General features: G+C 33.3%; 1 protein-coding gene across 2 annotated transcripts in view; it reads right to left on the bottom strand.

The window, feature by feature from the left end:
- LOC113494312 (zinc finger CCCH domain-containing protein 13) overlaps positions 1-26,141 on the bottom strand; it is an 80,871-nt gene that overhangs the window by 24,381 nt on the left and 30,349 nt on the right. For both annotated transcript variants that reach the window (XM_026872605.1, XM_026872613.1), the window contains exons 3-5: positions 16,297-16,330; positions 3,481-3,677; positions 1,980-2,161 (exon numbers count right to left, since the gene is read on the bottom strand). In XM_026872605.1, the coding sequence (XP_026728406.1) occupies positions 1,980-2,161; positions 3,481-3,645 (347 nt within the window). In that variant the 5' untranslated portion in view covers positions 3,646-3,677; positions 16,297-16,330. The remainder of the gene's footprint in view (positions 1-1,979; positions 2,162-3,480; positions 3,678-16,296; positions 16,331-26,141) is intronic.

The following is a 26,141-nucleotide window of genomic DNA, read 5'->3' as shown; positions in this document are numbered from 1 at the left end:
TACATTAACTGATGGTTTATCTTAACGATCGCCTTTAACTAGACTTGTAAACGCTTTTGCGTGTTAAGACTTATCGGGAAAAACAAAATTCGGGTTTAATTTTAACTCGTTATAAGTAGCGTTTAGTATATGGATTTTTTGCAGTTTCTTGCCGGTTCTTCTCCATAAGAATGACACTTTGGAACCGTGCAACTAGAGTCAGTAATGTAACGTTTTAAAAGTGCCTGAAATACGGCCTATTTGGAATAAAAACTTTTGATTTTGATTTTTTGATTTTGGATGTCTCATATTTAGAGGGCTTTGAGCATTGATAAAAATAATGAACACAAATACAAAAAGAAATAGAGGGTGTGTGTCAGCTAGCATCCATTTATCTATTAGCAGAAACTATACTAAAAAACAGTTTAAATCTATATCTATACTGATATATAAAGCTGAAGAGTTTGTTTGTTTGAACGCGCTAATCTCAGGAACTACTGGTTCGAATTGAAAAATTATTTTTGTGTCGAATAGACCTTTTATCATGTATGATAAAATGCAATATATCATGATGCAGTGTAGTTTTGTTTCTTTAATTTCTATGTTTGCAGAGCGACGTTCTAGAAACTAAAGTAGGAAACAAACCAGTCGGACATCTTGAAATAATCTGACATTAATATGGCCTTATTATTAGATAAATGTCACGCTCGAATATTATTTAAATATTAATAAAAGTTAAATGACGAAATAGCTAGCGGTGATTGAAATATGCAACCAGATGCAAATACGAAATTGGGTTTAGATGGCAATTCGAATGTAAATTAAAAAGTAAAGATAAGTTGAAACTGGTCGATGAATAGCATTTATTTTAATTGCACATTTATGTTTCAAAATTGACTTAAAGGAGTCGATTTAATACTTTACATTAGGGATATAAAGAAAACTATTTTAGTCCTAAATCATGTTGTGGAGCGGTACCAGGGAGTAACCATTAAATTATCCATTGTTAACTAATAATCTTTACTTAATTATAAAAAATTGCTGTTGAATGCGGACCCGGCCGCTATAAATATACAAATCTAAAATGATCCCAAGGGAATAAAATTCGGGATTAAAACTCTATACCTAAAAAGTTTCGTTTAAATCCGTTCAGTGGTTTTTGCGTGAAAGAGGAACATACATGCATACATACAAACTTTCGCGTTTATAATATTAGTATACACAGACAGTATAATCCAATCTATTTAAGAGCTGCTCAAAAAACTTCCAATAAAGTCACATTAAACCGCCTTTACATAATCTTGTATTTATAACCAAGTGTAATCCATAGTTATGGTGCTATTAAACACCTGAGAGTGTAGATGTTAAATTGTAAAAACAAATAACGAACGACGCACCATCCATGTTTATACGGTGGATAAACGCGCATTTTATGACTAAAGGAATTTACGATTAAGTGTGCTTAAGTAATCGAATAAGTGTTGGATATTTTATCACTTCTTGAGAAGATTTTATTTAATTAACCAATTTAAAAAGTTATTTTTAGGTTTGGTAATAAGTTTTCGTACTTTGATTACCGCAAAACGGAGTAATTCAGACTGATTTTGTAAAGATTTTGGTAAAATAAGTAAATTTTTAAATGTATTTAGAAATATATCAGGATATTTATCAGTTGTCTATTCAAAAAACTCATTCTACAAGCTTTGCTTAGTTTGAATATATGGTGTTGTGTGAAAGTTATATTATTCTAGCTGCCCTAGCAAACGTTGTTTTGCCATAAAAAACCATACATTGCCAGCTCTAGGGAGTAAAAAAAATGGGATACGAAAAATAAATGTTTTCCGATTCTTGATACCTATCCAATATACACATAAAATTTCATGACAATCGATCGAGCCGTTTCGGAGGAGTTCAATTTCGTATGTCGTGACATGAGAATTTTGCGTAGTATAGATTACATTAGTGAATTATATTTGTAGAATATTAGATTATAGACTGACCTGTAAGCGTGTACATGCACAGGGCAGCCAGTGAGTGGGTTGTACAGAAGCAGCACGCAGGCCACCACGTCGCCCTGCACCACCGCGCTGGTGATGCTGCCGTGAGGGATGAAGTGCTTGATGGTCTGCTGTTTGCCTTTAGCTGTCACATTCTGGACGATCTTCAGGCCTTTGTGGGATACCTGGGAAGGGAAATAATGGTTATTTGTGGACGTATGATAGAAGGTGACTGAAGAAAGGATGGGTTAATTAATTGAGTGTTTTCGATGATTAGAAGTGTTTTTTGAGTGTGAGATAAGGTTGATTTGTGAATGAGATTGGTTTCTACTTTTAAAGAGTGTTTATTGTGCTTAATACGAAGGTTAAGTTATCTTACAGGGTACAATCATGTCTGATGAAAAATGTATCTAGACTCAGGGCACGTTCTTGTGGAGCATCAGTGGCACGTAATCTTGGGTCACATAAACGCTTGCCCTATGCAAGGATCGAACCCACGAAACGTCTCGCACATTAGGTTTGGCGAGGTGACTTCAACCACTCGGCTGTCGGCAGTTCCTACAATAAATAATCTCACTACTCTGCTGAATTTCAACAAAAATCATTGAACTTGCATATTGCTAAAGCATTAAACACTTGCTCACACTTAAAATAACATACAAATTGTTAAAGACAAGTAACACTAAAACCTCCTTAGATAGAAAATATATTCAAATCTCAATATTCATGCAAAATATAACCGCAAAAACTCCTTTACCTTCCATAAAATGTTAATAAAATACAATAGCAGAGTTGTTCGGTATGTGTGCCAACAAAAGTGAAGTTTGCCGCGCCTAGCTCGCACAATGAACTCAATACCGCGAGGAGAGTACGACACACCTAAATGACGACATTTTAAGATGTTCGTGAGAAATTTTGCATCTTAAAGTGTTGAGAAGTCATGGTCGCGTTGATGTAAGGACAACTGAGCAGAAATGTATTTTATAAGTGGGTTTTTTGATGCAGTCTATACTTCTTTAGTATAAGGATCAAAGGTAAAAGAGTTAGACGGAGATGGTAGAATGAGCTTTACTCGGATGAAAGGTGGCAGATATTTCTTTTCGTATGGTTGATGTGCAACCTGGTGTGGAAGTTGGAGTGAAGATTGGTGTGTAAAATGGCTTAGTCCACTCATGAGAGATTCAGCCAGCAAAATGATTGCAGTGGATTAGCAATAAATTTACTTCCACAGGTACTTTAAATGTTTTGGTTTTAGTAAAATACTCGATCTTTAAGTATGTGTAGAGACTGCAATGGGACAAAAACGGCAAGATAAATAAGTACAACGGTCGTTAATGATAGAACGTTTTAATCTCGGGTATTTATCGTGATACCACCATAAATAAATCATAGGTTCAAAATTTGTAGGCCGCTCCCAATAAACACGCATCATTGTATCATTTATTACGAACCATTATAACAAAAGTGACTGTAAAAAAAATGAATGAGGAAATTTGTCTCTCACCTGTAACGTGACCTTAAAAGGCTCCAAATCCCGCGCCCTCTCCTCCAGTATCCGTATCGCCGGTAGAGCGAACTCCTCCCCCCGCAGACCGCGCGACTCCTGCGCACCCAGGAACCACACGTAGTACGATGCCTTCTTAATGTCCTTTTTCAACCGGAGCGCCATCTTGTGGGCTTATGTCATTGTTGGGAAAAGCACTGGAACAAAGGAAATTCTTAAGTTAGACAAAGAGTTTTTAAACTGCTCAGCGAGAAAATAAAACCCTTTATTTTTTTCTAGTATTTTGATTTTTTAAATTGCTATAGGGAGAGGGTTCAAATTTAATTTAAGAGTCAATTTCATAAAGCTGTTCTTTCTACTGAAAAAATATATGTATCATTTATTTCGCTAGTCCTAACATTATTCGCTAGTTTTGTGTCTAAGCTTATGCACGGAAGGAGGTGTTTGCCCTGACCAGAGACAATTTCTGACTGTCCAGGTTCTATAAAAATGGACTCGAGTAACATTACCAAAATACAAATTGTTTTACACACAATTTAATTTGGTTTACCTTTAAACATAAAGTGCGTTATAGCTAATTCAAATGGACTTAGCTGTAAGCCTAGTTCTTCGCAAATGTTTATTAAGGTTATTACGTACAACATATTATTATTACGCCGACACTTAAATTACAAAACTCACATAATAGGGGGGCCCGAGGAAACGACACTATTACCAAAAAACCTGTTTAAAATTCCCTTCACATAGTAAATCGAATTGGAACGTTTCTATTTAAATGTGAGTCGAATTTTGTCACTCAATTGTATTATAATTCCCCACGTAAGTACAGACCACCGCATAGTACCAAAATTTTGACATAGTTATATAATTTTCATCCTTACGGCATATGATTTAAGATCCAATTTTGTAAATTGATGATTGCCAAGAAACTGATACGTAACGTATTACAAAATAAAAGGCCGTATAGTATGGTAAAACAATGCTAAATGGTTGTTTAGTAACGTCGCATGCGAGTGATAAATACTTGGAGGTAGTGTTCTATACTTGATGGGAGTGTGAAGATTATGAATGGAGTTCTTTTTAAGAGTAGTGTGCACCTTCAATGTTATACCACATTATGTAACATAGTACTAGATATTGCTTGCAGCTTCGTTCGCTTAATAAGTCAGATAAAAATGCGAACGCTAAGTAAGCGCCGACGTATTCTTTAGTGTTTTGCAATTTGATCTCTCAGTATCTCCCTAAATGGATAAATGGGCATACGTTTGAGAAGGCTCAATCTGGAAGGTTTCAATTTTCCTAAGGCCCTTGTGTTTTTCTTTCCGAATACATTTACAGATATGTAGAGAAGTGACTTTCTGCCAAAGTCAAAGCCTTGTCGTTTGAAAACGTATGTTGACAAACATTAGTTTACTGGTCTCGTAATAAAACGGGATGAAAAATTGAGAAGGTTTTCCGGTAACCGGAAGATTTCCAAAATCCCTTCTATCAGGGGCCTTGTTTTTGTTTGGGCCCTGTTTACAGGTAGGACGATGATAATTAGGCCATAGGCAGGGATTGGAGAAGGAGAGCTGAAGATCGAACATAAAGATATTCCATGGGAGAAACCTATACATGCCCATAATATAATCCATAACATGTGAAATTAAAACGACGTTGCATGTTTATAATTCACGTTACTGTACTAACATTAATCTTGAGTTACTGATAAAAACAAACGGAGAAAAGAATAATCATCGCAGTGGTCTCACGCATGGTTGCCCCACGCAACCTTGGCTCCATTTAATTGGTTGCCAACATGTCGCTCAACATCAAAATTGGGCAACCGTGATTGTCTTTACCTAATCATTTGACGGAAACTGAGAACGATCGTTAAAGCTGGTTCTCAGCTAAGGCGAATAATTAAACGGGATTTAGAAATAAGAAGATGCGTGTGCAAAAGAGGAGATGGTGGCTGCATATAGCCTAGTGTCTAGTGGTTAGTGGCCCTGGCTGTTATATCGGAGACCGAGGGCATTTCGATTCCCACCCAGGACAAATGTTTGAGTGATAAGCACTATCATGTGATCTGTGTAAAGGTGTATTTTGTCTTTAATATGTATGTATTTAATCTAATACAAGTTTTGTGCTTAGTTTGAGACTAGATGGCGATGTGTAATAACTTACGGGAAGACTAGTTTATCACTCAAATTAGATCCTTAAACACATATATTGAAATCCCTACTGCAGACTGTAGACTTTTCGAATACAAAAGTGAGTTCTTTAGGACAAAATATAATAAAGAATAGTAAAAGTATTTCTTCTACATATTTATTAATATTAGTATAATAGCAAAAGCCACACTCCGTCATCGTTAAAGAATATTAACCCACATTTAGACGGACATCGGTTACTGTGTCATTAAGTAACGTTGGACCAAATCGTTTGACATAATTATTTCAATTATTGCGGGACTTGAATGCTGTTAGTTTTAATATAATATTGTTTTACCGCTGTGTATGTTAGAAACTGGCTTATTAATGTGAAGGCTTTGTATTATATCGTGACCTGTATGGAATATGTAATAATTTACGTACGTACGAAATGTATGTACGGTAATGAACATGAAGTATCATTGCTTTTTTTCTCCGTCATTAATTCCTAAGTATTATTCCTATTTGATTGATTTTGAAATCTTAATATTGTTTCCCTTACTGTTGCATTTTCATGGCTAAAATTAAGGTAAGTAAAAAACTAAAAAAATACTTTTTTTTCTAGGGTTACCGACACATGTGTACGAAAGGCACAATTAAAACTTATAGTACCACATTTCTAAATTTTTCCTTTTAGAAAATAATTAGCTGCTCGTCATTATTCTATCAAAAATATTTTAAATAACATTTCCAATCGTTTAATATCCGACTGCAACAAGAAAAACTATAGCTATCAAAGAAAAACAGTCACGATCAAACATAAGGAAATAAATTCTCATTCCTTCCGTCTACCATTACGGTCTACAAATAAAACAAATGACAAATCACCTTGTAATCTAAGCCTTTTACTATCGAGAAAAAAAAAACAGCTGACTTTCTGAAGTGAGATTTACCAAAAAGTTTTTAATACACAAAACGCCTGGTAGTTTAAATATTCTAGCATCAAATCGTTAATTTATCCTAACGGGTATTCTACCGGTGTCTTTCAAACGCTAATAAATTTAACTGTAGTATATGTACATTTGATTTTATTTTAGGTAGATTTCGATGGATTGCGGTTAATAGCTGAGCCTAAAATTTGATGAATTTGTTAAGTAAGATAACATCTATAAATCTTTTAATGACTTTTGTAAATATTTTTAATCAAGTGAGCGTAAAGTCGTAATGTTACTTGTGTTTTTAAAATTAAAACGAGAATTTACACGTTTTTCCATTTTCACATATTTGTGCGGTTATAAATTGTGGAATATTTGAATCTTTTTAAATGCATTTTTTGTAGAAAAGTGTTACTTTTATTAACAAATTGCTTTTTCATCAAAAATACAAAAACATCAACGCAATCGAATTAAAGAATAGCAACCAAAAACCAACAGCCAAAAAATAAGTCTCAAAAATCGAATCAACAATTAAAAAAACAAAACTTCCATCGAATTCGTCAAGCACGTATCCAGCCAATACAAAAACCGTTTAAAAAGAAAACCCACTAATTAAAGTTTTCTAAGACAATCAAAAAACAAAAGAGTCTCATTCCTTTTTCCACTTCATTCGCCATTAGCTGACGTAACTGTTTAACTTATGTAATTAAATCTGTTATGTATTGTGATAGAAAAAAGGTTTTAATACTTTCACTTAGGTTGAGGTACAAGTCGATCGATCACAGGTTAAGCTACGCTTGATACGGTCGGTCCGAATGAAGTTTATGGTATGAAGTACTGTATAGTCTTCCGTACAAGGTCCAAATTATAGCTATATTAAAAAAAAATGTAGATATAAAAATGATCACCCATCAAATATATCACCGGAGCAAACGCAGTTTAACTTCGATCTTCATTTATTTTGTGTTTAGAAAGAATAGGAACACAATAATATCTTTGAAAAATTTACACTGGTTTTCTATAACTGTCCGTAAAATCTAACTTTGTGACAAACGGACGGATAGCCTATCTATATATAATATTTTTATTTAGTCACGGTGCCGATCAAAAAAATATTCAAACTCAATTATTCATAACCTAGATACCCTCCAAATTAATTAACAACAATTTAAGTTAGGCTTAGCATTCTCCAACTAAACCTCTAGGTCATACCACTTAAACACTTATGCATAAACTTATCCGAAATACTGACCCACCTACCTAGTATTTCGGAACAGCCTTATGTAATAGGTAACATTCGTTATATCATTTTAACGGATGCCGGTAACCGCAGTCGGTATGTAACTCTCACTTTAACTCGTATTTACTATAGTTAACTTATATTTATTATGGAATAAACAATGGAGTTATGGTATTTAAATTCTTGTTGGTAATGGATGACCCTCTAAGGTGTGGCTTTTCTTATAAGGGATGGTGGAAATTTCTTTTTTTCAGTGGTGTTAAAGTTGTGCAAATATGTATAGTTTTTGCAGTTTTCTTTCTAGGAGGAATTTAATCCTTGTGTCGCGGGGACAATCATTCAAGTCACATGGTCAAGGTGCAACGCGGGAATCGAAATATAGGATTTTAAGGTAGAAATACCTTTTTGGTTAAAATAGTTAAGAAACTTTAGCAGAGGTCTAGCAGATGATATATTGTGTTTGCTTTTTCTTTCTCCTTAAGTTTTTTCTACTGGTGTATCTCTAGATACTGGTGTATCTCAGATCAACGATATTCGATTTAAATCAATAGGGATCCCAGACTTTATGGGAAAGTACCCCTTATTGTACTATTTTTTGGAAAGAGTCAGTTCCGAATCCTACTTCCCATTTTCTGAATTCCCACTTATATTGTACTAGAAACCGGGATTGTAGTTGACTACATGGAATCTATAGTTCACACAAGATGCGAACAGGAACTCGTCTTCCGCATCACAAACTTGAGCAACAAAAAGTTGATGCCAATACCGACAGCAGAAAAAGTTCTGTGACACAATCAGATTTATAACATACCTAAAAATAGTATTAAGGTACCAGGGCATAAGGCTTTCCCAATATTAGTCATACCCCACCCTCTGTAAACACTGTCTTATTTTGCAGCGTTTCCTTAATAATCAATATAGGTGTTATCAATATAGAATATTTATGTAAAAAAGCGACAGCGTGCTATATTGTGGAGTTTGTTGCGCCGTTTCTTCTTCACAGCTAGAGCACTTGAAGCGGTGAAGGGTGGGCGATACGGGGAGCTGTCTGTATATTTTGACGTTCAATAAGTGCTACCTTGTAGCCTATTTTGAATAAATGGATATTGATTTTTTGATTTTGATTAAGTTGTAGGACGTAGGTTCATATCATTCTCTTTTAAACGTAGTTTTATTACAAAGTAATTATTACGAAAAATGGTGTTGAAAAAACATCACGAAATCACACACATGAAAATCTTTCAAGTCTGTGAAAAGCCGCGTCAGAAGTTTACGGGAGGTTAACTTTACCACTGGGTCCTAGACCAACCATACGAGAAGAATTGGAAGACATTAATTGACGCTATTTTTTTTTTGTTTTGGAACCCGTTTTTGTTAATGAACTTTTGTTGCTGGCTGTACGTTTTCTCCGTTAATTATAAGGCAGTGAGAACGTAGTGACCGACTTGTATTGTTGTAACCGTATTGTCTGAGCTTTGACGATCACGACCTGGAGCCTACCGTGACATCTTATATCTCTATTGCGGGTGTGGGAGAGAGACAGCGCTATACATCTTGTAGTGCCCTCTCGCTTCCACAACTGCTATACTCTTTCGTTGAGATGTGGTGGTAGACAGAGTATTGTTTGATAGATGTTTCTATTATAGTTAGTAATTACGGTTCAGAATGTTTGAGGACACGATTGCTAAAGTAATTATTGATTGATCTGTTTGAAGTTTGTGTTTGACATATTATTTTTAAGACGCTTTTGTGATGCCTCAACGAAGTCCCGAGTTTATTTACATGAGCAGGCGTACTGAATTTTGCTGAAGTCTCTGTGAGAAAAGATTATTACAAAAAAAAAATGGCAGTAGTTGGCGTCATCTTCAAAAAATTCAGAAAGTCTTGTTCATACGTAGTACTCAAATTTTATTCCTCTCCGTATATTACAGGAATGGTAAAAATCAAGTTAAAGATGGATCCCATCTGGTATGCAATTATTTCGAAAAGAGAAACAGGACTGAATGAAAATTTAAGAAAAACAACAAACCAAATTCAATCGCAAAAATATATACTTTGAGGACCTGCTACTAACATTATACCATCTCATAAACAACACAAATATAGCAAAACGCAATACAAATGGCACTTTACCATCTATAGAAAACCTATAATAATATAATTGTCAAACAATTAAGTTGACCGTCACCTTACGTCACCGTTAGCGTCGTAACTGTAGTAGTAACGGGCTGCGCCGGCGCAGACAATTTAAACATTATTAGCGCCGGTAAAGCTGCGTCAACACTTGAATTCAGGATGGATGAAATAATCAATTTCCCGTACTATAGCATATAGGGGGAGGACTTTGCCCAGCTGTGGGCAGACACAGACCGTATAAAAAAACCAAAGCACCTATTCCGCCTACTCCTCTAAAAAACCTTCTTCTCGTTTTCCTTTCCTCCAAGGCTCTAATGGACTCAAGCACAGTTCTTGGTGAGTTTGCAACAACAAATGCTCCTTTCGGACAACCATATGTGGATACGATGTCTGGATGTATTTGTGTCTTGTTACATGTGCGTGTGTACTATTGACCCAAGGATTACATTAAATAAGAGGGAGTCGTTTTTAAAAAACCAGCTGATTGGTCAATACGTATTGAAAAGTCATGTTTTCCGACATTTTTGGCCACTATGAAGTTCGAGTGGTAGGTATGGGTACCTATCCCTTGCGAACCCATCTTTACACAATATCAACGTTACAGTTGTCACCGTTGGATTACACGCTCGCGTTGCTACGAAAGAAAGAGTTATATGTTCACGGCAGATAATTAAGGGGCGTGTAGAACGGTACCAGCATTGACGCTGATAAAACTAGTCAAGTGGTGGACTGGAGACTCTGATGGTTCCTTACAAGTGAAAATTTCGTTTGTAAAATAATATTCACCCAAAAATGTTTTTCCGTAACTACCATTGCTTAATTTCGATTTTTATTTTATTTGTTGTTATAGAGGCAACATGAATTCATCATCTCAAAGCCATCAAATTTTGTGAGACACAGCCTGATTGCAGACGGAAAGACAGGCAGCGTCGCGTTAGTAAGAGGTTTTCATTAAAAAAAAATGGTTTACTGAAAAATGTAACTGGCTTTATAAGCGGCAATTAGTTGTAAATAAACAAATACATTATTTTGAATTCGATAAATACGTTTATCGCTAGCTCATAAATCAGGTCAACGCAATAACGGTGATTTATAATCACCTGTCAAAGGCATGTCAACAGCTCTGACTGATCCAATCACTAATCTGTCGACTGAAAACATATTAAATTGACGAATGAAGCAGATTTAGCAATGGACTTATATTTGAAACAGCAATTGTCAAACCTAACTGAAAAGTCAGTATAAACCTCTGGTCCATAATAGCTTGTAGTCGAGACTGCGTCCGTGTGGAATTTAAATGAAATTCCTTTATTTTTTTCTAAATTAAAGTGGCTTAAGTTATCTCTTATTGCATCAATTACCTGCCTATAAAAGTCCTGTCAAATGGGCCATTGGTCAATTGGTTGGTCAGTTAAATCAGTCATTTCAGACAAAAATTCATTTTTTATGTACCGTATACATTCATAAGCAAGTAGTAAAAAACTGATTGATTATTGATTGATTTAAATATTGATTAAGTCACAACACCCAAAAGATTACTTAAAATGTTTATCAAATAGAAACCGAACCCAAACTCCCTTATTTACAATATCAATAGGTAAAATGTACATTAAATGAATGTAAATATTATGCTATAGTCCTATTCCTAACACGCATCAAATGATAAACAAGGTGGGACATGTCCATTGTCTATCACCTGTCACGATTTGAAACTATACATTTACTTATACAACCTAGAAATACTGTTCAATCATTATATTATATTGTACAGATAGACACATGGTTTCTTAGGTACACATACTATTTGACTGCAAAATATCCTAAAATTATTGTGGTTTCCAAGAAGAAAATATTTGTAACAATTAAAGAATATCTACTTAAGATCTATATTGAGTTCATTATATTTTTATTCAGCTAGATTTATTTTTATATATTGTTGATGTATTGATAAATAGCGGTTGCCCGTGACTTTGTTTGCTTGGTTGTCAAGATGTGAAAACATAAAACAATAATATTTTATTTTTTTTAACCCATCTGTGGAATTTTTTAAAAGCTTTTGTTCCACCTGAATACCAAAATAGGTTTAAAATATATTTTTTACGACCAGCAATATTGTACACGCAAAAGGCAGCTTATGAGCTCAATATATAAAATTAAATTTACAGCCACATACATTATGCAATTTCTAATTGAAACACCGGCTCTTAGCCTACAGCAAGTCTTCACATCAATAAAACCAATCAGAGCATGATTTAAGCTTTCAATCCATCCATTGTAGATAGACCATCACGGAATGTTAAATAACTAAACGCGAGAATTACAAAACGCGTGAATAGACACGTAAAATTACGTAAAATGACAAAGAGTATTTTTTGTTGCCGTTTCATATTTCTATAGTCCAGCCGACTGTCGCAAACGAATGGTAAACGTGATGGCTTGGGTTTGGTTACTCGGTTGGATGTTTTATTTTCATTTTTATACAATGTTAGGAAATATTCAGTTGTTACAATTGAATGGTGTGATAGATTTTGTTATTTATGTGTGGGGCAATTTAAATTTAATTTGTTGTTATCTGATTTTGTTAACGTAATAAATTCGTTTTTCGTGATAACGGAAAACGTATTTTATATACACATTATGTTTCATTTTATTATTATTTAAATATTAAATTGCAACTATTATTATCACCTAATGCAATGGTGTAGTAAGAATTTTATTACCCAATACACAAAACCAGATTAATTGTTCACTTAAAAATTAGAAGTATATTTTCTTCGACATCACATTTCATTTTAAACAGTAGATACCTTCATTTTATCACATGCTTCAAAAAATCCATATACGTACATCAAACCTTAAAACCAATTAAAAAAAAGTTATATTCCTAGTAGACCTTATTAAGATCCAACATTCGCTGATTTATTATTCAAAGTAAAAAAAAATATAAGTTTAGCAAAAGCAGAGTCAGGAAGTCAACTCGGTTGTTCTGCAAAAACAAGTACCTTAGTAACAGCTCATCTATTTTTAGTCTAAACAATCACAAAGAGGTAATAACAAACATGCTGAAGCAAAACACTCGGAATTGTACCCACAACACGACGCTCGCAGCCGTGACTAAAGTGAACAATGGACTATTAAGAGTCGAGGACGAAACATCTATACTTTTACCTTAGTACAGTTAACAGCAAAAGTTATAATAAATAAAAAATAAAATTATTATAATTTATTTGACGGGCCTGTTGTTCTAGTGGTTAGTGACCCTGACTGCTATACCGGAGGTCGTTTTCGATTCCCACCCAGGACATATGTTTGAGTGATGAGCACGATCATTTGTTCTGTGTCTGGGTGTGATTTATCTATATTATGTATGTATCTAGAAATATATAAGTATGTTTATCAGTTGTCGAGTACTCATAATACAAGCTCTGCTTAGTTTGAGACTAGATGGCGTTGTGTGAAAGTTGTGGAATATTATATTATATTATTGAATTTCAAATAGAAAAAAACAACTGACAGTCATAATTTTCAACCCGGGTATTTTTAACAAATATTTATCTAAGTAAAATCGTACCTAATTCTTTATTACAAACAAAATCGACAAAGTAAATTAAAATCGATCAATCTGTTTGGGAGGTATGATGCCACAGACAGACCCTACACCTCTTTTTGCGTTACGGGTTAAGGATCAGAAATTTAAATCTAATAATAATGCATCATTTATTTTCAGGCTACTAAGGCCCGACATTAACTATACAATAGTTTTTTTAATTTTGCTGATGGCTGTACTTGCATATAGAGTATGAAGTTAGGCAGAGTACTTAAGTAAGAATATTATTTAATAACGGTTTCGGAAATAACCGAAGCCATTAAATAAATAATTATAAATCCGCTTTATAATAAGAAAGACTGTAACTATTAAAAATAACTTTTATTGTTTTCAAAAGTGATTAAGATACTAAAAAAAATCTATGGAGAAATAATATTTTAGTGTCACATTAGGATATTTACTAAAAGTCAAGTCAGTCAGTGTCCCAGGACGTGTTAAAAAATGTCAAAACTCAGTTCCAATGTAATGGAATTAATAGTAAAAATAAATTACGCATACTTTAAACATTACGCAATACAAATAAACTACACTAACAAAATACAAAAAAAACACCTTTTATATAACAATATAGGCCAAAAAGTGCTACGACAAAAAAAAGGTTTGAATGATAATGATCATTAAATTAACAGTGAAAGTCTGATCCGATATCATTTGTGTGTCCTATCGGTCAATCTCAATCAATGCAATCAATAAAGGTATTTGACGAAACATTTAGTGCTTTGCTAGTTATACAGAAGGTTTAGATTTGTTTGTCTTGTAGATACATTATGTAGTGTTAAAAGTGAGTTAAGTACATTAATAGTAGAGTATGATATTATGATACCTTAAAATGATGTTTGATTTTTTTACCGGACAATTGTTAGAACTAGAATAATTTTTATTTAGTTTAAACATTATTCATTGATTTTTAAGTGATTTATTGTAAAGAAAAATGCGATTATAGTATCTAAATACGTAATAAAATCATGATTATCATAATAAATACTATTTTGTTATAATATTAAAATAAAAACATCATTATTTCATTACTTAAAGTCCTGTTAAAACTACACCGTACGATCCCAGGGTTTTGACAGTCTTCTCTATTCAAATAAGACAAGAATGTAGGACTATTTAAACATTTACCGTACACTAGTCGCTTCTTCTTTTCCATATTTTTCAAACCACTTTTTCCTTTTGTAACTATGCCTTCTGAACTTCTCTACAACGCCCCGCCGCGGCTCCTCAATATGTTTTTCTTGCATTTATTGTTAAATGAAAGTAGGAAGCAAAGCGGAAAACACGAGCAATTATAATGAACATGTGCAACTATAAACGTTTTTGTTACAACTCGCGATGTTACTGAGAATTTGCAATAATTATAATTATTCATGAACAACAACTTCACGCGGTTTTACCCGCTTCCTTCCCTTCTGCGTAAATTTATTACGATAAAACATATTCTATATTATAATTCAGGTTATAAACAACCTCTGTGCCAAAACCCAGCCGAATCCGTTCAGCAGTTTTTGCGTAATCAACGAACAAACGCACACACAGTCATGCACACAAACTTTCTCATTTATTAATTGGGATTAATTTATGAATAGCTCGCTGATGCGGCCTTTTTTCTGGATTTGTTTACACGCTTCATGTAAGGATAATAACAGAGGCTAATGCTATAGAAATCGACACACTTAATTGTTATTTTTCTCGTCACGGTTGATTCTCGCACGTGGGTGTACACGCGAATTAAAATTGCTTATTGCTTATGCACTCTTCATATGAACCAACCAGCCTGAAAGAAACTGATAAATTTAATTTGTATGATTTTTTTATATTACTACGAGCATCATTGCAATAGTTTAGTTAGATTAAGACTAAAACAAGCAAAAATAGAATCTGTTATTACCACTGTTCAAGGGATTAACAAAAATCAATGATTAAACCTTTTACATTTGGAAGGCACCAGTAGCAGATTCAGGACTGTCAATTAAAAAAGATTGATACTAAAAATGAGGTATAATACAAAAATGTTTACCAGAGTGACGTTCCCTATATCTAAAAAACAAGGTAAACATATAAATAAAAATACATAACCATAAGTATGTACTATTACAAAACCGAAATACAAAAATACGTCTTCATCATTGATCTTTTGAACTAGCACAAAACTTAAGCTATCAAATAACATTTCCCTGACTGCAAAAAGCCTTATATAACTTAATAATAGTGCCACCAACACCATCACCATGACTACACCATAACAACTTTATCAATCTTGTCACGCGTCTAAGTAAAAATACAGCTATTAATATAAAGCTCATTGCATAAGCTAATGGCGGACTGTCATGGCGGCGCTTCCTGTATCCGACGAGTGACGTCACTTCCAGCGTAAAGCTTTCGATTTGAATATTACCTAGTTAGTTGATTGTCAAGATTGTGTTGTAACTGTTTTCTTGTTTTGGTTAAGGTATTTCCTATTTTCTATGACTGGTTTGGTAGTTTTATTGAGAATATTATAGATAGCTTTTCATTGAATTAGCTTTTGGATTTACTATTGAAGTTTGTCAAAAAGTATTTATTTAATTGGTATTTTAATATGTATATTTAATGTTGATATCAATAAAAAAAAGGGAACTAGTTTAAAAAATAATAAAAGAATACTACTAAGCGTATCTCTTCAAGATTTAAATAAAAGGAAGTATCGATTTTGTTAAATTCGTGTAAAACGTTAGGTTATCGATACTGCTAATGTTCAAATAAACAAATAAATAATATATTTACCTTTCAGTTAATTATCCACGCCTTATCCTTGAACCTGTAAACAAAGAAACCATAAATTAATAAGGTTGCATTTAAACCAAAATCAAATTTACACTTTCGAAAAAAGCACCTTATAGAATCGTCATAAGGTAGAATTTGCTAAGTATTATCCTAGGATGAAGGTAATGTTGAAAACTCTCCTAAAGCAGCTAATCTGTTAATCGAAGGTGTCAGCTACTTCTATACCAAAATTCATCGACAGTGGTGCAGTGGTTCAAGCAGAAAGAGGCAACAAAGATATGAAACACACACAAAAAAACCTTCATATACTTTTAAATATATAATAGTGCTATAAATCCTTAATCTAGGTCCTAAATTGTTTAACAAATAAGTTTTATCATGATTATTAACCCTGCAGGTTAAATTAAAGCCTGTCTAGGTAACTTGCGATTAGAATTCAATTTGTGAGGTTGACTGGCGCGGTAAGTGGCGAGCTTATCGCGGGGTCGATACCCGATAAGGGCTATTAGCATACACACTTAGTATAGACCAGGTAAAGGACAGAAGGGCTAGTCAGCACAAAAATAAACTTTAGCTAGAACATGGTTAACAAAGATACTGGTCAAATCCATAAAAACGCCTAGCCATTTTTTATATGAGAAATTGTCTGACAACTAATCCCATTTTGGTTTAAGCGGAAGGTATTGTCAGACTCCTACTGACTAAAACCCACCCATCTTCCTTCCTTTGCTCTTTGAGCACCGGCACGGCGGTAACCCTTTCGGATAATCTCGCTTAAAACACCCAGCCTTAAACACGCTTTTAGGCATCATTCAAGTGTCTGTCCAAGATGGAAATCGAGCATTCAAACATATATTTATATTAAGACAGTTTTTAACTATTTTCCCAACTGGTTTGCAATCATCTTATATCCTCTAGGATCCGGGTCCGCCATTTTAAATGCTATTCGCTACAAGCGCTTCTAGTGACAGTTATTGGTAAAACGATTGGAACTTCAATTTGAAATTTTGACTTTAGAATCATTTTGAATTTATTTCAATGTCTAACATTCGCGTAAACCTAAAAAACCACTATCATTTTGAATTGATACCATAGCACATGATTCGATAAGACTCTTTTTAAATTTGAATCAATTTGAATTACTGACTTTTTTTGTCATTTTTGCGTTGCAATGACCTTCTAGTACTATCTAATGGTTTTAAGACTATGGTGCCTAGGGATGGGACACACTCGATAGTAGGTACTAATCGATAACACTAATTGGTTATCCTATTACGGTTACTATTGAGGTTAATGAGTTTGAAATTAAACGTAATCGACCATTAAACAACAAATTAACTTTAAGTTATCCAGGCATCTGTCCATAATGATTTAATATTTTATTGATAATTATTATCTGTATATTCACATTACTATTTGGATTTTACAAAATTTTGGTAACAAGATAAAGTCATTAACATTATTCAATATAAATAACTCCCTACGCCTTCTGCATTAATAAACATTGTTAGTTTTTATTCACTTCACGTACATTTTTAGAGTTACCTACTAAATGGGTGAAAATGGAACAATATTACTGAGTGTTCGTCTGTCTGTTAGTGCGTCCCTCGCCTGTATCTAATCAATCATGATAGGAAGACTGTTTTCTGCTGCCGCTCTAACACAAACTCTAAAAATAAGAATTGATTTTAAGAATTGGTACGTGACAAATAAATTGGAAGGTATCGACATATTTATTTGTAACCCATACTCTTAGCCTATCTATAGTTTATTTGGATGGAATCCTCAGTATTGACGGTCCGTTGCACTTGACTGGTGTTAGTATTGTCGCATTACATCTTTACAATAGCTCCAAGATTAAAAATACGTATATGTAGTATGTAGTATGTACCTATTGGTTTAGGATGCTTTGCAGGAGTTCAAAAACCCCGAATAAATTGATTAAATAAAATTGGTGTCTTTAACCCCTAAAACTTGAATGTAATATTTGCACAGTGACCACGTTTGCTTGTGGTCAGGGGTCGACCACCCGTAACCACAGGGAGTAAAAATAGAACAACAAAAAACAGAGAACCGATGAATTTTGATTTATTTTTTATTACACTGAACAAATAATGCGTCCTATGGGGTTTACAAAATAAAATTTATCCAAACTAATATTATAAATGCGAAAGTAACTCTGTCTGTCTGTCTTTCTGTCTGTCTGTCTGTCTTTTCTTCACGCCTAAACTACTGAACCGATTTGTGTGAAATTTGGTACAGACATAGTTTGAAACTTGAGAAAGGACATAGGATAGTTTTTATTACAAAAAATAAAAATAAAATTTATTACGGACATACTATATAATAGTGCCATCTATTGGTCAAATGTCGAGCTGTTCCTATGCTCCGTAGATAGATGGCGTTAATCGCGCAATGGTGTCATTACAAGTGTTCGGTTCATGTTATTGTTTTAATTCATCGGAAAATCCATCAGAAAAATGTAAATAAACAGTAAAAAGGTGTAAAAAAAATAATATTAATATAATAAAAGTTTTACTACAAAGAAAATGCTCTAACGGAGTATAGATAATTCTATTAGTACTACGCGCAATGGTGTCGATCGTTACACGAGTTCGGTTCATGTTGAAAAATCCCGCGAGATCGGGAACTATGTGAGTAAAACCAAAAATCTGCCGGAAGTCACTGTTCCACGCGAACGAAGTCGCGGGCAAAAGCTAGTTCGATATAAAACCGAGTTTCTTTATAACCTTAGTAGATAATAAACTATTAAAGTAGATACTATAAATGACAAATAAGATTTTTTCCTCTAGCCCCCTGTGTCCAACCGCTGCACAAAGGCCTCCCCCAAATCCTTTATCATATTTTAAATAAGAATTACATAAGTAATTAAAATTACCAAAATGATTTTACATAACTTCATGAATGATTTGTTTTTGTTTTTCTTATCCATCCATGTACTTAATATTTCTTTACATTCTATAAAATGTCCAAACATCATGTACACTCCACAATTACGTTCAACAGTTTATCGACTAACTTGATAATTGCACATCACTACACATACTTAAAAAAGGTATCTTCGCAAAGTTCGATGCCCGATACATCCAGGCACTGATCTTCAGACATACTGTGTGTATCACGGATGTCCTTCAAAGAAGTTAGCATTCAATTTGCAAGTAAATGCGGGTTCTAATTTACTCAAGTGATTCAATTTGGTGGAGCGTAGATAAATGTAAGTTGGGAAAATGAGCTTTGTTCTAAAGTTAACAAAGCTTATTTCCCTAAGTTACATAAAGACGCTTTGTAATGTTATAATGCTTACATTATTTATGGTTGTTTTTGTAATTCTGAAGTGTTTTTAAGTATCTAAATATTTCTAGTAAATTTACTTAAAAAAAACTAAATTTATCGGTAAATGTGTTTTACTACGATTTTATACTTCGTAAGTGACATTTAAGTTGTCTGGCAAATGTACTATTCAGATATTGGATTAACTTTTACTTCAGATCAATTTGACACCCGCATGTCTACATCCTTCACCAGTCAACAATTTAGACAAACACTCTCAACAAACAAACAGACTAAACAATAAATAATATTATTTCCCTTAACTTCCGCAATATTTATTTAGTAATGGTTGTCTCACGCGTATTATATTATCGTGTCGTATTATATTGTAGGACAATCCCGATTGTCCTACAAGTTTCGGACCTTACCGGAGCCCTTAGACGGCTTATCCCTTTAAGGACGCGTGGATAAACCATTATAAATAAATAAATAATTTTCAATTAGACCATCATTATGATCAATGGCATAGCAACAATTATTTACGACTTTAAAAATTGTGTTATAATGTACCAAGTGTATCTATATATAATTTGAAATTACTGTTGTGTAAAATATTCGCGTTGGCAATCATATTTTGTAACAACTACACAGAAATATCAAGAGACTGAAATGGCTGTATTTTTAATCTTTTTAACATTGGTTTGTAGTATTGTGAAATTTTATAAGGCTTACGTTTAGAAAGAAATATTATGGTATGTAGACAAAGAGTCGCGGAGTTAGAGCGTTTTATTATCTACCATATCTATTAAGAAAAAACAAATCCTAAGGTTTGTTACCAAATTAGGTAGTTTGGATGAATAATTTAGACAGACATAAAGTTTTTCAAGTAATATCAGAATCAGAATATTTTTATTTGTAAAACATAGGATATTTACATGCAGGTGTTAGGAGGTTATTTGTGCGCTATGTCTTGCCGTGAAGGCGTACAATATTATTTAATAACTGAGTTTATAATTAGGTACAATGAGTGCAGAGACTATCAGAAAAAAAAAAAACAAAATTAAACATATCCGTACAAACTTAAAAATATAATAGTGTTATTATTTTAAAATAGCCTAGGAATAACCTAAAGAATATCCTAATCCAATAAGTTAGTAAAACTTATTCCCGCTGTCTATCGCATTTTTTTATACCGTGTCGAAAATTCAAAATCTCTTAACAACTCCCAAAAAACATAGCATTTTGATTCGCTCACTTGAACAAACCTTATAACAACACCAAAACTCTGCTGACCCCACAAATAAACCGTGAAGATATCAACAACAATCAAAATTATTGCATAAAAACAGACATGCTTACAAATATCTGTGAAAGCATCTTCGTACCATAATACACGAAATAATCACACATTCAACATTATTTACAGTCCATTACTCGCTTAGAACGCTACACTTTCAAAATACACCGAAAAAATGCGTCAATGTATTATGTATTATATGAAGTTGTCGTTGAAGTTTGATTCGCGGTAGAGATGGCGAAAGTTTTCTCGGATTTTGTCGTTTTTGTTCGTCATCAAGCCGTTTATGGATTCGTGTCACAGAATATATTTTGTTTTACTTGTATTTGGTTAGATAGACAAATATTTAAAAATAAAATATCCTGCATTATAGCTTATCCTTATAAGTAGAGCTTTAAATTTATTATTTTTGATTAAAATAAATACACATATAAAGACATGTGTTTTCTGTTTAGTAAATGATATCCAAATTACTTGATATTTTCATAAACAATTGTCAATCAGTAACGTATTTTTTTAGCATCAATTTCCAAATATTATTTTTAATAATTGAATCAAAATTACAACCTGTGTTTTAAATCAACAATTCTAATCTCCCAACAAAAGCGAGACGGCGTATTATAACTCAAAGCAATTTATCTAATCATAAAATCCTTTCAAAACAAACTATAAACAACAACCTTCTGAATTTAAATATTCAAATAGTGAAATACCAAAAAGGTGATAAAATGAAATAAGTCTTAAAGCCGATTTAGACTGTGAGGAAAATCGTGCGATTAGCAATGCGGAGCGGATGTTTTTTTTAAATGTATCGATATGACATTGTTTTTGGCATGTGAACTGACTTTGACTAGTCACTTTAGTAGTTTCAGTCACTAATTTCTGGATCTAGTATCCAAAGTCGTCGCCAATATATCACAACGCGCGCTATATTCTCTCATCGTCTAAATGTGCCTTTATTCAATGCTTGAGTGACAGACTGACCATAAATCTTGTGCAAAACTTTTATTACAAGTAAACGCGTGTTCCAAACAGGTTTCAAATTAAGAACACATTCTACTCTTACTTGTTTTTTTATGATTTCTAGTCGGCCAGAGATATGCTGTTAAATATTTAAATGGCGGATAACTTCATGTTTCAGACAACTGTTTGAACTATTGCCAAACTAAATGAGATGGGAATCTTCTGAAGATTGTTGATTGTTTTAATTGACAACCAGTAATGTTACGCTTTATTTTAACAGGTTTAGATTTACCATTAATAGTATTTTTTTTTCAATTATTAACTAACACCATGTAATTCAGCTACTTATGATAACTACCCTATTGGTCTAGTGATTAGTGAACCTGACTGTTATACTAAAGGTCGTGGGTTTGATTTCCTACTAGGGCAAATGTTGTGCAAATCACGATCAATTATTTTTTGTTCAGGTGCAATTTATGTATTCAGAAATATACGAGTAGAAGATCTAGAGCTTTATCAGTTATCTAGTACTCATAATACAAGCTTTGCTTAGTTTGACACTAGATGGCGTTGCGTTGTGAAAGTTGTAGAATACGATATTATATTATATTACATGGGAATAGCAATAAAGTGTAAAAGCCAATAGCCAATATCTCCTTGACCAGTCGAAGACATTACAAAACCATTGATCAAAATGTGCCAAATCACAGTCTACACGCACGAAAATGAATTTACTAGTTAAATTTATACAGTAACGCACGACAGACCTTAACTAATCCAAGGTTTGAACCTTTTACCGAGTGTCTGTAACGTGAGGTTAGCACGATAACTTTTCTGAACTATTTCTGGAAACCGCCTTTAAAGTCTTTGGTTGAAATTTTGAAATTGTACTTATATTTGAAATAGATACATGATTTTTGTAGTCTGTAGGTATTCATATTAATAATTATAATAAATGCGAAAATATGTGAGGGCTTTAGTTTATAATAAATGTGTATGTTTGTTACCACCAAGAACATGAGGAATGAGAAATTTTCCAAAAAAAAAAAAATTATATTTTAAAGTATAAAAACAATACATTATGATACTTATATGAACTGTAGTTTTATATACAAGAATATTGTATGAAAATTATCGTCAAAATGAATTATTCCAACAGTTTCTTTTTTGACAGAATAAAAACAGCTATGATTTATCAACCTTATACCAGTCCAATGGCTCACTTCATGACCTTAACAATCTGTCAAAAACGTCAAATTAGCACGGACAACAAACACTGTATCTTAATTAAGCTCTACCAACATTAAAACAAGCTCATTAAAAACTAAACTACAAATGAAACTATTAAAAGTAACTGTCGTCTGATCTATACTACGTAGATGCAATACCTAGGCACTACCTAGGCACGCCTAGGCACAAACTAGTCGCAAAGACTGGCGCAGTAACGGTGCTTCCAGCTTCGTTATACTCGCGTGTGCTTGTTTAATGCCTTTTACTTGTACAGGTAATAACTTTAATCTTCAGTTAAGTTTAACCAGACTGCACTTAATCTTGAATGATTATAGAAAAGTTATGCGAAAGTTTGTATGGATGTATATGTTTGTTACTCTTTAACGTGAAAACTACTGAATCGATTTTGATGATATTACAGAGACAGGAATAATATACAGTGTTTGTTATTCGAATTTAAAAACGTTATTATATTTTACAGAGATAACCGATATTACTAAATAAAATGTTGTTTGTAAAGTCATTAAAGAACAGGTAAACAGATTTTTATGACTTTAATTTGTTGATTTTACAGATTAGCAGAATAACTATAAAAACTTGAGAAAAAACTTGCTTCTTGTTAAAAAAGTGGTTTACCTACAAACGAAAATATGTATAAAAGCCGTAAATAAACATTTCACATCAAATATAGTTCGTCATTTGGCTCTACATTACTTTTAAGACCAGAACTGCTCAATAAAAATAATGAAAAATACCAGAAAACTAATTTAACACTTTAAATCTTACTAAAAAAACTGAAAGTTTTATACAATTCAACCTATCCGTCTCAAAAATGTGTAATACACCCACAAACTTCAATTCCAAAGCCTCGATGTTAAGAAAGTTCACTCGCTTGCCTAACCAGTAAGTCGGAGTGCGAAATAAAAAGGCACGCGGCACGCGACCGAGGCGCTGTCAACGACCGGCGCAGGCGCAGCGCGACGCCAAAGTTATGCTACGTACATACTAGGAGTTGCAAACTCTACTCAATGACGATATAGTAGAAATAAATATAATTATTCAATTTAACTCGAGTTTGAGATGAGCATTAATAATAACCGGTCGTTGAGGAAACGGATACTTACTTTGAATGATACTAGTGAAGATTGGTACTTTTAGAACTTACACAAGATAATACTATATCACAGAAAAAAAACTGTATTTATCGCTCAAATAATTTAAATCATCATCATCAGCCCATCTTCGTCCACTACTGGTTAATACCTTACACAAAATTATATTATTATATCACCGAAAAAAACTGTGTTTATAGTTCCAATTATTTCAATCATTGTCTTCTTCATCAGCTCATATTCGTCCACTGCTGGACATAGGCCTCCCCTACTGCATGTCATTACTAATTATTATTTAAATATTCAGCGGTTTTTTTGGATCGTTTTAATTGCTTTTTATAGCTGTTCACGAGGTCACAATTGATTAGTACAAAGATTTTAATGACACGAAATCAGTATTATAGAAATTAAAAAGAACTTTAGAAAAACTTGCAACAGCATAATTCAGAAATCCAAACATCAAAAACTAATATTTTATATAAGCATTGGATTTCTCAGACCCATAAAAATAAACTTTATGATCGAAAAGTGCAGCATGTTTTATTTAAATAGGGACGATAACTGAATATAAAAAGTAAAAATGTTTTAAGTGCGTCAGATAGATAATTAAAAAATATAATAATGTCCTAATATCCTGGGACAACTCCCACTCAGTTATCTGATCCCAAGCTAAGCAGAGCATGTGTTATGGTAACCAGACAACTGATAAACTTACTTATATATTTCTAAATACATACATATTATAGATAAATTACACCCAGACACAGAACAAATGACCATGCTCATCACACAAACATTTGTTCTCTGTGGGAATCGAACCCACGACCTCCGGTATAGCAGTCAGGGTCTCTCACCACTAGACCAACACGCCAGTGCTTTAGAGTTTAGAGTATGGCTTTGTGACGTAGACTTCGCAAAATGTATACACAGAAGTGACGTCACTTGTCATTTGATCAACACGAGAAAAAAATCACATGGATTATAATTAATTAACTCTGTCTCTGTTCATTAACATGACGGATATTGAAAAAAAATTACATTCTCTTTATTGTTGGATAATGATTCATTGATAAGATTTCGGTCATAATTGCTATGAAGTTTAAAAATCGTGCTACAAAGGTGCCTAATCAAATGGAAACATTTTAATATACATTTTTTCATGAGCAATATCCATATAACTACAGGTAACCACTATCCCTGTCTACACCGTAAACAGTAAGAGCGTGAAGATTTACCAATGATTACATTATCATTGCAATCGTTTTTGTAACTTATCGAAAACAAAAAGCAATCAAAACTCAATCTTACCATTTATAACATAAAGCTCAAAATAACTTTCATATCTAGGAAGTCTAAACAGGATATCAGAAAACAACAATCAATATTCTACCTTATTCTGTACAAAATAAAACTCAAAATGACTTTCCGATCTAGAAAGTATAAGCAGTTTATTGGAAAATGAGCCCTATTAGTTGAACATTAAGGTATAAATTGCCTTGAAAGGGAAATTGATTGGGAATGGCGGAATTCCTTGCTAAGTTTACATACATGTATTATTTATCTTCAAGATAGTGCCGTTCAGGTACCGGCAGGTATGTAGGTCGGCTTGACAGGAGTGTCAACAATTAGTATTCAATTCTGTGCATTCATAAACAACTTCTTGTTTTGACAATTTTATTCGGCTTCACTAGTAGTGGACAAATTAAGTCGTGAGGTGCTATCCCTACTAATATTATAAATGTTATAGTAACTCTGTCTGTCCTTCTGTCTGTCTGTCTGTTACACTTTCACGTCTAAACAACTGATCTGATTTTAATGAAATTTGGTACAGAGATAGAGTTGACATTGAGAAAGAACATAGGTTAGTTTTTATCCCGGACTTTGGAAGAATTCTCTTAGAAACGCGATATAACCGACCTCGACGCGGGCGAAGCAGCGGGATTTATATTTTC

Source organism: Trichoplusia ni, chromosome 1, assembly GCF_003590095.1.
Source record: "Trichoplusia ni isolate ovarian cell line Hi5 chromosome 1, tn1, whole genome shotgun sequence".
Lineage (NCBI taxonomy): Eukaryota > Metazoa > Arthropoda > Insecta > Lepidoptera > Noctuidae > Trichoplusia > Trichoplusia ni.
Note: the sequence above shows the minus strand (reverse complement) of the source record. Positions and strands in the feature narration are given on the sequence as shown.